The sequence below is a fragment of the Gadus macrocephalus genome, chromosome 18 (assembly GCF_031168955.1).
Source record: "Gadus macrocephalus chromosome 18, ASM3116895v1".
Classification (NCBI taxonomy): Eukaryota; Metazoa; Chordata; class Actinopteri; order Gadiformes; family Gadidae; genus Gadus; species Gadus macrocephalus.
The window spans coordinates 3161562-3177468 of NC_082399.1; the positions used below are offsets into that span (position 1 = coordinate 3161562).

Sequence of the window (15907 nt, forward strand, 5' to 3'; positions counted from 1 at the left end):
GGCGACACACGATGGGATCGACGGGAACAAAACCCTTTGGTTCTCCCCAAAAAAAAAAAAAGACGGAGAAAGCGGCGAGAAAAGATGAGGGAGTTGTTGGTGGAGTCTGGGATGGTGTTGTGGGACATTAGGGTCTGCGGAGATGTAGATGTGTGGGCAGGGGTGTGTCTGCGCACGGGGATGTAGTTTGGGCGGTGGCAGGGGTGTGGGGGTTGCGATGGCGTCATCTCTAGCAAAGCCGTGCGGAGAATGAGAATCGGGTCGCGTGTGTTTTCAGTTTGGAACCTCGACTGCCCCACCCGCCCACCCACACCACCCCCCAGGTTCCACTTCCCATCCACTCTGCCCGACCGACCCCGGCCCCGGCCTCCTCGCAGCCGAGGCCGGGGAGAACGAGACGTCCGCGCGGGGCTCGTTCAAAGTTTGAACACACCGATCTGAAGGCGGTAATTGACTCCTCGAGTGTTTTAGCCCTCCCAGTCACGGCCCTAATCTACCAGGACCCCATGAAAGTTTAATGGAGGGCTTCGGCTGTCAGGCCGCTGCCCTCTTTCGAAACCCTCCTGAAAGCCCCCCCCACCCCCCACCCCCCCCCCCGTCTCACGGAACCCCGCCAAGGCAAGTCGACCGTGTCATCCTCTTTCTGACAAATGGCCGGGGACGATGTGGAAATGGAGGTACAGCACGCTGCCTGGGGGAAACCGGGACAGCAGTGTGTGTGTGTGTGACTGTGTGTGTGTGTGACTGTGTGTGTCTACGTGTGTGGTGTGTGTGTGTGTGTGTGTGTGTGTGTGTGTGTGTGACACATTCAGGTCCCAACATGGCCAGGGGATCCATTTCTCCGAAGATGAGAACGATTCCGCCCCTCCATCTCGGTGCCTCACCGCGGAGCCCCTCTAGCTCTCAACCCCACCCTGGCGGTCGCCCCCCCCCAATCCTGGTCCAGACTGCTCCGAAGCCGCTACCCCAAGCAGTGTTGGCCTGCGTCGCGCGGCAGATTTTTAGCTGGAGGTGCTCTACCACCAAACAGATCTTCTCCAGTCTGTGAGACAGGAGAAGAGGAGGGGGAGGAGGAGGAGGAGGAAGGGGGTGTTTTGGCGTGGACAGCCTCCCCCCGCGTGTTTATATATATTTTTGTTGGCGCCTCGCGCCGCGTCTTGTATTATTCATGTCCCGGGAGCTGCAGGGGGGTAGGCCTTGCGTGTCGGAGGCCGGGCCAGACATGCGGCGCTGGCTGTCTCCCCGATGAAGACGCTCACCAGAAAAACCGACGTGTCGGAGACTGCTGGAGAGATGAATTTGATATCTTATTATTGTTCTCTCCCTCGCTGCCCCCGCCTGTGTGGACAGGAGGGGGGGGGGGGAGTGAGGTGGAGGTGAGGCTGACGGGTTGCATAAGGCAGGCTGCAGCGGTCTCTCTTTGTTTGTTTGTCACTATTACTGTTTTTGTTCGAAAGCCGTAAAGTGCCAAGAATATGACACTCTGTAGGTCACTGATGAAATCCTAGACACGGTGATGAAATCTGTGTGTGTGTGTGTGTGTGTGTGTGTGTTGTGTGTGTGTGTGTGTGTGTGTGTGTGTGTGTGTGTGTGTGTGTGTGTGTGTGTGTGTGTGTGTGTGTCGTTAAAACAGAATCCCAGGGCCAGGGGTAGGGAGGTGAATAAACAGAACTGATGGATATCAGCGTGCCGTGCACACACAAGGTCTTCCAGTTGAGGAAACTCAACTTTTCTTTTTTTATGTTTCAACCTCTCAGGCTAATTATAGCTGATAAGAATTGAATCACCAAATTATTTTGAATTATTCCCGTTCAGTTAATGTTTATTTTGACCTACTTTTCTGAGCTCAATTATATGATTCCATATTCTCTGGAATATTGAAAAGCGAGCTCGGCTCTGTTCACAATAGTTTCCATTTTTGACTTGATGATTAGATGTTTCCTCGCGGTATAATTCAGGGCTCATTGTACCCGCGACAAACGGAGAATGCTACAGTTGCATAACCGCGAATAAAGCAAGCGTCTATGTTTGTGATGCTGACTCAATGCTTCCATCAGTGCCCCATATCTTTATTATCTCGCTGTCGGTTGCCTTGACGAGATTAAATGTGTTAATTAACAAATTCTTTGGTTAATGCATTTGCGCCGTTTCATTGTACACTCGTCCAATCAGATGCTGTGTTGATATCGGGTCATACGACGCCAGCCTTAACTGTGAGCGTCCAGTGTGTCCAGCAGGGGAGGCTGTTACTATCCTCGGTATCCTCTCGGACCGCATCGTCTTCATCTGCTCTGCCAGCCAGCCGCACTGAGTGGATTAAGTCTGAAGTCCTGAGGGTGCCAGATAGGGAAAACACCCATGTGGTCATAAACCTGCCCTGCCTTGCTCCTCTTAACGTGTCTGTGTGTCACCCTGGGTGTGATGTAACGTAGGGGCTAGTAGAAGCGGCTTGTGGATGTGGTAAGCCTGTGAGTTAAGCCTTGGGGCCCAGGAAGGGGCTTGGCAAAGGGGCTTCTACCTTTTATAGAGTGACTGACTTGTTGTCTTGCGCGGGTTAAAGCGAGGTTTCCCTCTGATTCTAACCCCCCCCCCCCCCCCCCCTGATCCCCAAACATAACACAGAGATCTGCCCCAGCCAATGGGGTTGAACCATACCATCGGAATTAGCAACACCAACACCCGCCGCAACGCTATTGTCCTTCACTACACACACTCTACAGTACACCACCCTACACCACTCTGTATACTACACCAGCCTGAACACACTACACCACCCTACACATACACTACTCTACCCTACACATACTACACCACCCCCTGGCTTCATCCACCCCTCTGACTGGCTTCCTTGCGGCCGTTTACATAATGGACCTGAACCTGACCTTTGACAAGGTGTGTACTTTTTATTCATAGTTTGTGTTGTTGTTGTGTGTACATCTTCCGGCGTGTTTGTGCTGCGTTTGTCATGTTCCTGTTTCCACGCGCTCCTCCCGAGGTGCTAATGTTTCGAGGGCTGAATAATTTAGACCGGCACGTCCGCGGGGATGCTACTTGATAGCCCCGCTGCCTATGAGTCAGCTGGGCTGGGGGTGGGGGGGGGGGGGGGGGGGGGGAGAAACGATGAAACAAATGTATATCTGCAGATCAGGTATAAGCGGGGGGACGGACGGCGCACTTTGCCTTTTCACCTCCGCCGGCCACGCCTCCCTTTTCCAATTAGTGCCGAACCCCCGGGGGTGAAACCGGAGAACGGAAAGGCAACACTCGTCTGTTCCGTCGCTGCCCCCCTTCGTCGTAGTCTGCCGTCGTTTTCTCCACGGATGCACAACTCGGGCGCTCAGGACCGCCGTGGTCTGGACTGGAGCGGACGCCATCGGCACCTCGACGCCGCCGCCGCCGCCGCCACTCGCTGCCACCACTGCGGCACGATTGCGGCGCGGAGGAACTCGGTCGGGCCGGGCGGGGGCGACGGGGGGGTGTGGGTCAGGCACCCCGAGGAGTTCGCCGTGGCCAAAGAGGACCCGTACGCCGCCGCCGCCGGCAGCGTTGGCGTGTCGGCCTACGGCCGGCCCCAGCCGGCGAGGCACGGCGCTACCGGTCCGATGCTGCTGAGGAAGAACTCGGTGCCGGAGATGAGGAGCGGCCTGTACCACGCCGAGACGGCGGGCGACTGGGCCCTGCCGCCCGCCAAGGATTACTACCAGTCCGCCGTGAGCCTGAACCAGCCACCCGAGGAGCCCGGCTTTTATAGGCCCGGCCAGCAGCTGCTTAGCAGATCAGCCTCGCATTACGGGCCAGGTGCGGCGGTGGTGGGGGCGAGGCCCGGGTGGAATCAAGGACAACTCGCCACGGCCCCCTCCGCCGCGGGAGCCGGAGCTCCTCCTCCTCCTCCCCCGCCTCCCCCTCCGCCCCCGCCTCCACCCCCTCCTCCCCCTCCCCCTTCCGCCCTCGAGCTGAGCCGCCTGTACAGAGAGTCCCTGAGCTCCAGGCTGATCCCAGACGTGCGGCACGTCGCAGGCAGCTCACCCGCTCCCTCAGTGTACGGCGGCCACCCCTCCTACCCCGTCGTCTACGCCTCCGTCGGCCCGCCCTCGTCCCTGTCCCAGCAGCAGCAGCAGCAGCAGCTCTACAGCGAGCTCCGGGGCCCCCCGCTGGACCCTGGCCACCCCGTCGCCGGCAGCCTCGCGTCGGACGCGGCCTCTCAGGGAATGGACGGAGCCCTGCAGCGCGCCTACGGTGCGGTGGCCTCCCAGAGGCTCCCGTACGACCCCAACTACGACCCCAGCCAGGCCATGATGGCGGCCACGGCGGGCATGATGGCGGGCATGCCCATGCCCGGCGGCGGCGGCGGCGGCGCCGACCCCAAGCGCATGGTGGACCAGGGGTTCCTGGCCTTCCTGCGGGCCGAGGGCCTGGCGGAAAGCACCATCACCCTGCTGCTGCAGCAGGGCTTCGACTCCACCGGCATGCTGGGCATGATGGAGGAGCACGACGTGCGCTCGGTCACGCCCAACCTGGGCCAGGCGCGCGTGCTGTCCCGCGCCGTGATGAACTGCAAGGCGAGCGGCGGGCAGATGGCGCCGCGGCCGCGCTCCAACAGCTTCAGCCACCGCGACGTGTACCTGCAGAACCAGGGGCTGACCATGGACAGCGGGCTGATGCAGCAGCAGCAGCAGCAGCAGCTGCAGCAGCAGCAACCCCACGCCATGCAGGCCATCTCCCCCCGGATGGGCGAGTTCCTGGGCCGGAGACCCAACAGCGCCCCGTCCCAGCACCTGCTGGAGACCACCACCTACGGCTCCCAGCGGCCCCTGACCAACGCTGCGTATCCCATGAGCCCGGGGCCGTACGGGAACGCCGTGTCCCTGGCGAGGCCCCTGTACAACGTCCACACGGGCCTCTCCATGTCCGCCATGGGGCAGCAGGCCCCCGCCGTCCCGGGGGCCCCCTGCGCGCCCAAGACATTCTCCGGGTCCTACTCGCCGATGGAGCTGATGAAGAGGGCCCCCAACATGGCGCCCCTGTCGCCCAACATGGCGGCCCCCAGCCCCATGCACAGCCCCCAGCTGCTACGCAAGGGCATGACCGGGGCCCCCGACCCTACCTCGGCCCCCATGGCCACCGGCCCCACCATGCAGGGGCAGACCTTCAACAAGATGATGGGACGTCGTACCGGGCCGCCCGTCATAGTCTCCACCATGATCACGACACCGGAGACAAGTAACCGACGGTCCTCTCTCTAGTCCTCGCCTGCTTCCCTTTGTCCTTTCCTTCGTCCTTTCCTCCGTCCTTGAGTGGCCGCTAGTGTGACCTTGCCTCGTTGGTGCGTTTGGTCTTCCTGAAGCACCTAAAGCTTTTTATTTTGGGCTTTAAAAGAGTAGGGTGAGGTAAAAAGGTGAGGTTGATACTACCGTTGGTTTTACCACTTATCTCGTTTTTAATATTCGTCGTAATTGAGTAGACCCAGACTTTATAAATGAGTGTGATGCGTCAGAGTTGAGTGGATTAATATGACGATGTGTGTTTCTTAAATGATTTGGCTATTTAAAACGTGTTCTAAAATGGAGTAGAGTTGAGAAGTGATCTGTTGCCTCCATTAGAATATAGTCACTGGGAAAGGCACTTTCCTAAGCTCAGCCAGTTTTCAACTCTATTTTCTATACTCTCTCTAGCTTCATTCATGGGCTCAATTCCATTTCTTCTGGTGTGTTGGGCGTAGTTAATCTCATACGTTATTTTATTTTTACTGAATCGTGTTGATATTTTCCTTTTAGTTTGAAAGAGACGTTTCCAAACTAAAATACATTGTAGTGCTTCAAGGCTATAAATGTTCAACCAAAGAATGAACATTAATTCACAGTAAGTAAATGGCAAACTGCTTCCCATTGGCCTTCTATCCAGGATGGAACGGCTTGTTTGTACAGTTATGTTCACTCTCTGTTTTACACCGCTCTCTGCTAATCAGGGGCTTAATGGCATCCAAGCCAATTACGATAATCGGATGTATTTGTGTTTGGCTATAACCGGCAGCAGCCTCACACACAGCCTGTTGACTGCGACGCAAAGGCTGTGAAGTGGTTTTTAAAAGCACAGGCGCACATCTTGGCCCTCATTGACAGTTTCTTCATGTAGACATCTCGAGCGTAATCCCCGAGTCGATTTGATACGACAGCCGATATATGGAGATGAATTTCCTTCAAATCGACATTATTATTTATATTAATGTCCTCGGCTCTATTCTGTAGTACGCCCTTAGCAAGCGTTTTCTAACAGACTTGTTTAACGAAGCTGCATGGGTTGGAAGTCCGTCATGGCTCCGGGTATTCTGATGTATTTATTTGCATGGCTTTTGAGTGGCCGCAGTGACCATGAGGATATGGTTTCAGTGTCAGAGACGCATGTTGGAGGTTCCTGCGACGTCATAGACCGACCATCCTTTTAAATTGGCTGCTTATCTTTCTCTCTCTGCTGAATGCCGTGTTTGTGCTGGAGCTCTGCTTGATGTGTGTGCTGTGGCCGTTCTCCTCTTCAGTCACCAGGGTTAGGGTTAGGGTTGTTTATTTCATGTTTTACTCTTCCGGGCGTCGTCCAAACAGTCTGGCGGCTCGCAATGTTTCGTTCTTCCAGCGTAGGCTTCTTCCTCTTGTTGAAATGAGATGAAATAGGCTGAATACAGGGGGTAGTCTACCCCCCATCAAACGTCCTAATGATGCTGTTGGCCATGCGAGCCTGCCTAACGGGTGCTGTGGACGGCTCTCTCTCACCGTCTCTACCTCAAGACAAAGATTAAGGTTATTGAGGGGGGTGTGTATAACTGATTAAGGTAAATCCAACGACTTGATCCAACTCTTTGCTACCATAGCTGCTGCTGTGCTCCCTTGGGATCTTGTTTTCCAAGGGGGTCGAAGAGATGGATGCACAATACGAGAACGAAAAAACTGAAATGCATAGAAACACGAATACAACGTACACAATAGTCCACGCTCACACACTTCCAGATTTCCCCCCCCCCATCAACGCCGTGGTCAGAACAGGGGCGGCATGTGGCTCAGGAGGTAGAGCGGGTTGGCTGTTAACCAGAAGGTTGCTAGTTCGATCCCCGGCTGAGGTGTCCCTGAGCAAGACACCTCACCCTCACTGCTCCCGATGAGCTGGCTATCCCCATTGACGGTTGACTCCGCTGCCGGTGTGTTAATGTGGAATGGGGTGAATGACAGATATTATTGTAAAGCGCTTTGGGTGGCCGGCCCACTGGTTGGGAACAGTGCTGTTTAAATGCAGTCCATTTACCATTTCACAGCCAACCGCAGCAGCCTTGGTGGGGAGGGTTTGGGCTTCTGGTGGAACCGGCCGTCTGTTTGTTGACGTTTTTTTCCATTTTGTGGTTTGTTGAAACGCCGAGAGCCCGTACAGCTCTTCAGGATCAGAGCGGCGAGTTAAACATTGTTCCCGCACACAAAAACTTGTTCATTTGCATGGCGATGACATTCGTTGCCAGGGTAATTTCATCGTATAATGGCCGAGTGGCCTTTCCCTTTTTTTTTTCTTCCTTTTTCTTTTTGGAGGATTCACAAAGCGTACTCCTTAATTGTGCGTTGCTAGGCAACCCTGGGTTTTTGGTGGTAATCAGAGGGCGATAATCGCCACGTTTAAGGCGGGAGAGGGGATGGTGGTGATGTGGACGCTGCATTGTTTATTCAGGGTTTTTTGTGCTTTTCTTTTTGTTTTGGAAATGGCTCGTTTGCAGTTTGTTGGTAGGAACGATCGGAGGGATGTCTTAGGATGATGTTGCTATTGGCACTTCATGAAAACAACCCTCTTTGTTTCACTCTTATTGCATCTTTCTTTCTCTCTCTCTTTCCTCCTGTCACTCTGTCTCTGTCCCTCTCTGTCTAACTCCGTGTGTGTGTGTGTGTGTGTGTGTGTGTGTGTGTGTGTGTGTGTGTGTGTGTGTGTGTGTGTGTGTGTGTGTGTGTGTGTGTGTGTGTGTGTGTGTGTGGTTGCTTCTCATTTTGGTGAAATGCTCTCCAGTGGCTCCTTGAGAAGCTTTCTGATGACAAACGTGTAATAAGAGTGTTAGTATGATATAAATCAGTACAATAACACTCCAAAACACGCCTCTTGTTTTGGTGTGCAAACCTGCATACTGATTGCAAAAATAACGTCCGAGTCTGGCAAATATATTATGTCTTCTTCCATTTTGGCTTTGTTTTTGTTTTTCCAATTTCCATTGATTTAAATAAAAGGTAAAAATGCATTAGCATAGTCGCTATTTTTCCATTTGTTTTCGTAGCGCTTGAACAGCGTTAGCAGAAGGAGCGGGGTCGCTAGCTTAACACACCACATCCACTAGATGAACCTAGCCCATTTGGGGTCATCCCTATGTTCCCCGTTTTTCCCAAAAAGGGTCCTATGTTCCCCTGTAGTCATACATACCGGGGAGCATAGGACCCTTTTGGGGAAAAGCGGGGAACATAGGTCACTTTTCTAGGAATAGGGTCTTATGTTCCCCGCAATCAATCAATTTTTAAAAATATTTAAAATTTGACGCGACATTCGCGTGATGACAGCCAATCGGCGTTAAAGAGCGTGGCCACTGAGTGACATGTGTAACGTAACAGCCAATCAGCGTTCAACCGGCCAACTCAGTGCAGTGCGGTCCGGGTGAACTGCAGCATGGAGGAGAAAGTCATTGTTGCCGTTTGTGACTCCCGGAGCTCTATATAATAGTATATAATATAATATAATTGTATAATAATATCACGGCAAAAATCTCTGTGCGTCTCCGGATGGCCGTAGCGCGGGGAGCTCTCGTATATGGCAAGCCGAGTGTGCCACAATTCGACTTCAATTAAACGCGTTCTGAAACGCCAGCACGCGTGCCCAGAACGCGTTTTGGTTTTCCAGAACGCGTTCCGGCGTTTCAGCGCGCGCGCCCAGAACGCGTTCCGGCGTTTCAGCGCGCGCGCCCAGAACGCGTTCCGGCGTTTCAGCGCGCGCGCCCAGAACGCGTTCCGGCGTTTCAGCGCGCGCGCCCAGAACGCGTTCCGGCGTTTCAGCGCGCGCGCCCAGAGCGCGTTCTGGCGTTTCAGCGCGCGCGCCAAGAACGCGTTCCGGCATTTCTGCGCGCGCGCTCAGAACGCATATTAGCATATTAACAGCACGCGTGCTGTTAATATGCTAATGCGCTCCTCCCCTCAATTTTCTCAGCCAATAGATTTGAGCCGTTTTCACCTAATCATATGCTAGGGCAAACACACAGACAACATCAGTCGAGACCAGAGCTCTTCTTTCGCGAATCTTTTCTGTTGTGTCGTTCTTAAAGTCGAAAGATGTTAAGATGTTTCAAATTAGGTGGTTAATGTGGAGGTGGTGAACACTACAAGTACATACACTTTGACTATACACTATCTAAGCTACTTGACCGAACATTGTGTATGGTAAGTGCCGTGGCAACTATGATAACATAATTAAAAAATACTTTTATTTATAGCGTATCGTTTATTACATTTATTTATTACAGCATTACATGAGTCAGCTTATTCGTCTTCTGAGTACAATAAAAACAATAAAAGAGTTCAGAAGTTAGAGTTAAAATTCCATTAGAAGTAAATAAGTCTGTCTGAAGTATTAACATGCAGTTGCAGGTTTTAGCCTGTACGTGGTAGTAGCCTATAAGACGAGGTATAATTCACTTCATCAGTTGGAATGAGACAGATAGAAAAAACTATATATATATATATATATATATATATATATATATATATATATATATATATATATAATATAGGGAGGTGAGGAGATAGATACTACTACAACTGATACTATTGGTAACCAACTGGTAGGTATTGGTACCCAACAGACCAAGCCCTTTAGGAAGACTTCCATCCCGCTCCTGTCACATTACATAAATAGTTGGTGTATAGCCTATATAAATGCAGAAAATATTGCAGCCAAAATTGCCCCCAAAATATTCACACCATTTAACCATCCCTTTTCACATTAAACTGGCCTCAACTCTTGATACATTTGTAACTCACCTACAAACTCACTCATAGCCTTTAATTTAGTGAAACGTTTTGGTCACCTTTTTCCTATTTCTTTTTCACAGTGTCTACACGTCAGGTCATGGTGAGGAATATATTAATCATATATTTATATTAGTTAGTTAGTATGTTATTACTATATTGTTATTAAGTGAACATCAGTCCATGTGTTACAAACAAACAGCAGAAATCAAATGCCGGGAGGAGGGAGAAGCCTGTCTGGGCAGGCTCTATACACTGCGGTCCCGGTCCAACCAGCACCTGCCGACAATCTCCTGATTAGGAGTGAGAGAAACACAGGCATACACACAGCAGGGGCCGGGTCAAAGACCCGCCTGGGTCATCACACCTGCACTATACACACCTGTGTATAGTCAAAGTGTATGTACTTGTAGTGTTCACCACCTCCACATTAACCACCTAATTTGAAACATCTTAACATCTTTCGACTTTAAGAACGACACAACAGAAAAGATTCGCGAAAGAAGAGCTCTGGTCTCGACTGATGTTGTCTGTGTGTTTGCCCTAGCATATGATTAGGTGAAAACGGCTCAAATCTGTTGGCTGAGAAAATTGAGGGGAGGAGTGCATTAGCATATTAACAGCACGCGTGCTGTTAATATGCTAATATGCGTTCTGAGCGCGCGCGCAGAAATGCCGGAACGCGTTCTTGGCGCGCGCGCTGAAATGCCAGAACGCGTTCTGGGCGCGCGCGCTGAAACGCCGGAACGTATGGCAAGCCGAGTGTGCCACAATTCGACTTCAATTAAACGCGTTCTGAAACGCCAGCACGCGTGCCCAGAACGCGTTTTGGTTTTCCAGAACGCGTTCCGGCGTTTCAGCGCGCGCGCCCAGAACTGCGTTCCGGCGTTTCAGCGCGCGCGCCCAGAACTGCGTTCCGGCGTTTCAGCGCGCGCGCCCAGAACGCGTTCTGGCATTTCAGCGCGCGCGCCAAGAACGCGTTCCGGCATTTCTGCGCGCGCGCTCACAACGCATATTAACAGCACGCGTGCTGTTAATATGCTAATGCGCTCCTCCCCTCAATTTTCTCAGCCAATAGATTTGAGCCGTTTTCACCTGATCATATGCTAGGGCAAACACACAGACAACATCAGTCGAGACCAGAGCTCTTCTTTCGCGAATCTTTTCTGTTGTGTCGTTCTTAAAGTCGAAAGATGTTAAGATGTTTCAAATTAGGTGGTTAATGTGGAGGTGGTGAACACTACAAGTACATACACTTTGACTATACACTATCTAAGCTACTTGACCGAACATTGTGTATGGTAAGTGCCGTGGCAACTATGATAACATAATTAAAAAACAGCACGCGTGCTGTTAATATGCTAATATGCGTTCTGAGCGCGCGCGCAGAAATGCCGGAACGCGTTCTTGGCGCGCGCGCTGAAATGCCAGAACGCGTTCTGGGCGCGCGCGCTGAAACGCCGGAACGCGTTCTGGGCGCGCGCGCTGAAACGCCGGAACGCGTTCTGGGCGCGCGCGCTGAAACGCCGGAACGCGTTCTGGGCACGCGTGCTGGCGTTTCAGAACGCGTTTAATTGAAGTCGAATTGTGGCACACTCGGCTTGCCATAGGAACGCGTTCTGGGCGCGCGCGCTGAAACGCCGGAACGCGTTCTGGGCGCGCGCGCTGAAACGCCGGAACGCGTTCTGGAAAACCAATACGCGTTCTGGGCACGCGTGCTGGCGTTTCAGAACGCGTTTAATTGAAGTCGAATTGTGGCACACTCGGCTTGCCATACTCGTAGGGATTGGGCTTCTCGGGGTTTGTTTACCGGCGTATGAATAGACCCGCGTCAGCCGTCAGGTTCTCCGACGTCTCTCCCTCTTCCACAAAAGGTAAAGACATGCAATGGTAGTTATCTCGGCCGGAAATTGGCAGTAATGGTGGAAAAAGTAACAGACCGGGGAACATAGAACCCTTTAAAAAAAAATAAAAAATAAAAGGGTCCTATGTTCCCCGGTCGCATTCATATCGGGGAACATAGGACCCTTTTTGGGAAAAGCGGGGAACAAAGGACCCTTTTTTCTTTTTTTTTAAAGGGTTCCCCATGTTCCCCAGTCTCATACAAAGAGGGGAACATAGGACCCGGGGAACATAGGACCTGGGGAACACGCTCCCGCACATTTGCTTGCTAAACGCAGCACGGTCGCTAGCTAAACGCAGCACGTCATCTACTAGCTTAACCTAGCATATCCACTAGCCAAACGCATCCGCTAGCTGAAGGCAGCACGGCCTGCTAGATGAAAGCGGCGGGTCGCTAACTGAAGCTGAAGGGCAGGTGGGAGGGCCACTGCGCCCCGCCCGCCCCGCTCTTGGTTGGCTTAAGTCAGTACTTAGCATTAGCAAAGGCCGTTAAATGGTTGAGCCCTGCGCGGCTGCCGCAGGTCCCCCTTCCCTCCGTTCGACCGGCTGAGCGCCTCGCGCCCGCACTCCCAACCGGCCATGGAGTTGTCAGTCAGCAGCATGCAGCAGCAGCAGCAAGGCAGCAGCACAGGTGGGTTGAAGCCCTTGGCTCCGTCACTTACGAGAGCGGAGGTAGGGGGGAGGGGGGTGGAGCTAACGATGACGGCGTCGGGGGGGGGGGGGGGCTTTGGAAGCTGGCGTGACCAGGTGAGATTAGCAGGTGGATTGGAGGGAGTGGCTTGAGTGTCGGGGCCAACACGAGTATTTATAACTTGAGGGGGGGTGGGGGGATAGAGGGGGATTCGGCGGAAGGGCTTTTACTTCCTTCTTCGCTTCCTTCCTTGCTCCCTTCCTTCCTTGCTCCCTTCCTTCCTTTGTATGACTGGATTAGAAGTCCCCTTTTAAAGGATACTGGTGGTGTTGTGTGTTTTATAAGTGGCGGTTGGTTAGTACGTGATGTGGTGTTCTGCCGTGTGATTATGGTTGTCTTTTTTTAGCATTATTTATCCCTACGTGTATCCATGACTATGTCTGTACCTCTGTATCTTCCGCTCGCTCTGTCTCTCTGTCTCTGTCTCTGACTCTCTTTGGTATCTGACTCTCTCTTCGGTATCTCGCTGTCTCTTTCTTCACCGTCTCTCTCTCTCTCTCTCTCCTATTTGTCAGTTGTCCACCATGTTTCACGTCAGACACCAAACGCGCGCCGGGCTCATTATCTTGTCAGGCGCAGATAAACAACGTCTTTTGTTCCCGTCACGCTCATTTGTTTTGTGTGTTTGCATTTGTGCGTGCGGGGTCGTCATGTGTACACCATAACAATGTACGCGACTCAGCACCCACATGTAGCAGGGTGCTGTCCAGCCGCAGCGTAACCGAGGCGATCACAGACATGGCCCCCTAGGGTGCAGAGTGTGCAATCAGACAATGCCTCCCTTCCTCTTACCCCCCCCCCCCCCCCCCCCCCCCCCCATGTCGTTTTCGGGTTTACAGGAAGTTGTCCTGACACTTCTGGTTGGGCGCTTGCCTACTTGTGACTGAGCAACAGCCCCCCACCCCAGGGTGCTGTCCACTCACCATGACAGATGGACACGGGAACAAGCCCCCTGCGGTGTCCTCTCTGAGCAGCAGCACTCGGTCTGTACTGTCAGAGTACCTGCCACTTATTTATTGCATCGGGGGGGGGGGGGTAGGGGGGGGACCTTTACTGTGAAGGACTAATAGGATTAATGTTACCTGTCCAGGAATAGGCCGGCGACTTAGAATGGGACAATCCTGCCGGCCATCTGGTGTGTGTGTGTGTGTGTGTGTGTGTGTGTGTGTGTGTGTGTGTGTGTGTGTGTGTGTGTGTGTGTGTGTGTGTGTGTGTGTGTGTGTGTGTGTGTGTGTGTGTGTGTGTGTGTGTGTGTGTGTGTGTGTGTGTGTGTGTCCGCCCGCCCCTCGGTTGCACTCCGGCTAATCCTGCAGATATGTAGCAGTGGCGACCATATGAGCGGTCATTTGTCATTTTCATCCCAGATACTTTACACACACACTTACACGTGGGGGTGTGTATCTGTACAGAGTTAAGTTACAGTCCCGACTCCCTACCAGCTTTGCTCTACTAGCTCTGTTATGCTTCAAGTCCCACGGGTTTATTCTGAGCTTCCAAAGTCTGCGTTCTTCTTGGCGAGAATTTTGTTCGCCGACCACATGGAACACATCTTCAAGATGGACGCTCTCAGAGTTAGGATCTCTGGATCTTAAACCACCTCACCATTGTTCTGAATGAGTATTCTACTCTTTGATTGGTTTCTCTCTGCGTCAGGCAAATGAGAGGAACGTCAAGGTGTAAATAAAGGGATGGATGGATGGATGGATGGATGGGTAGACCGACACCCCCATCCTATTGCGCACACTGTGCCTTGTCATGTGAATTGTGTGAAACACACACACGCACACACACATGTTCTCCCCTGCTAAATCTTACAAGTAATATCCGGCCGCTTTAACGTCTCCTCAAATTGTGGTGCCAAGCGTATTTTGAACTCTGGCGAGAACAAACCTTTGCTTTTAATACTTGGGTCCTTCCAGGAACAAAACGGGGTGGCTTGTAGTTCTTCCTCCCAGCAGTCATTAAGACCGTACCCCTTGGCCATTCAGAACCCCCCCCCGCGCCTTAGTCGAGGGATTAAAGAGCTGAGTGAAGCCAAACTCGTAGTGGGAGCCCACAATGAGCAACAGCTGGCCACACTGTGTGTGTGTGTGTGTGTGTGTGTGTGTGTGTGTGTGTGTGTGTGTGTGTGTGTGTGTGTGTTCATTCACTGGATTTGACCCCTCTATAGAGCAGACATTTTTTCCTTCGAATTTTTTATTATTATAATACATTTAAAAGAAAAATCTGTTTAGTTTGTTTCCTGTTTAGTATTGCAGTAGTACAGTATGGTACTCGTATAGCTTACCCTGTATTGAAGGTAGTACACTACTACACTACACTACCCATGTGCACCACTCTTGTCGTCTCATCTTCACTGAACAGTGCAGCTTTTTTGGCTCAGTGTTGAATAACCTTCTCTGTCGTGTATTCCCTGCTTATTTCCTCCATGGCCGTTTCTGATGCACGTTCGCCCTTAATAATCTATTTACTCACCCACGTCGGCGAAGTGGCGAGGAGGGGGGGGGGTGTTTGGTTCTCGACGCTCTCAATGAGTTAATTGTACTTTTAAATAAAGGGACAGACATCTGCCTCGAGTCGACACGCACACCTCTGCACAACCCCGGACCTCCCTCCGCCTCCCTCCTCCGTCCTCTTTCTCCCTTTCAGTGGTGGGCAAGGAAGGCTGAATTATTCATCAGTGTGAAATGAAAAAGCTCATGGATATTGAATATCCCTCTGAAGTGGTGGCCAGCCTTTCTTCTTCTGTCCCCCACCCCTTCCTCCTCCCCCTCCATCCCAAACCCCCCCGGCCCCCCCCCTCCCCTACTCTTTTGCACAGAACCAAGAAGAAAAGGACGAGAGAGAGAGAGAGAGAGCCCTAGAGACTGAGTGCTTGAGAGAGAGGGAACGCGACAGAGAGCGAGAGAGCCAGAGAGAGCGAGAGGGAGCCAGAGAGAGAGACAGACAGAGAGAGAGACAGAGAGAGCCAGAAAGAGAGAGAGTCAGATTGACAACCCTGTCAAAGGTTAACTGAATGCTTTACCTTGCACACTTCTTTACAGCTATTCCCCTGGGGAAGGTGGGAGGGGGGGGGGGGGGGCTAGGCATTAGGCATTGCTTTTAAGGAATTGGGAGGAAGGGGAGGGGGGGAGCTGGTAGATACTGTATGTGGGAGACAGGACTTTAAAGTGAGATGAAAAGACTTGAATACGCCTCTCTCTATCACATCCAATATTGGCTTTCGGGGGACTTTCTGAAAATGCTTTCGTTTCCAATTTGCTCAGAGGTCAGAGTCCCGGTCTTT

At 52.3% G+C, this 15907-nt stretch overlaps 1 protein-coding gene across 1 annotated transcript; it reads left to right on the forward strand.

The window, feature by feature from the left end:
• The first annotated feature begins 1427 nt into the window (after positions 1 to 1427).
• LOC132446767 (histone acetyltransferase p300-like) lies at positions 1428 to 6672 on the forward strand. The gene has a single exon (XM_060037221.1). The coding sequence runs from the start codon at positions 3045 to 3047 to the stop codon at positions 5241 to 5243; it is 2199 nt and encodes a 732-aa protein (XP_059893204.1). The 5' UTR covers positions 1428 to 3044; the 3' UTR covers positions 5244 to 6672.
• Positions 6673 to 15907: the final 9235 nt, after the last annotated feature.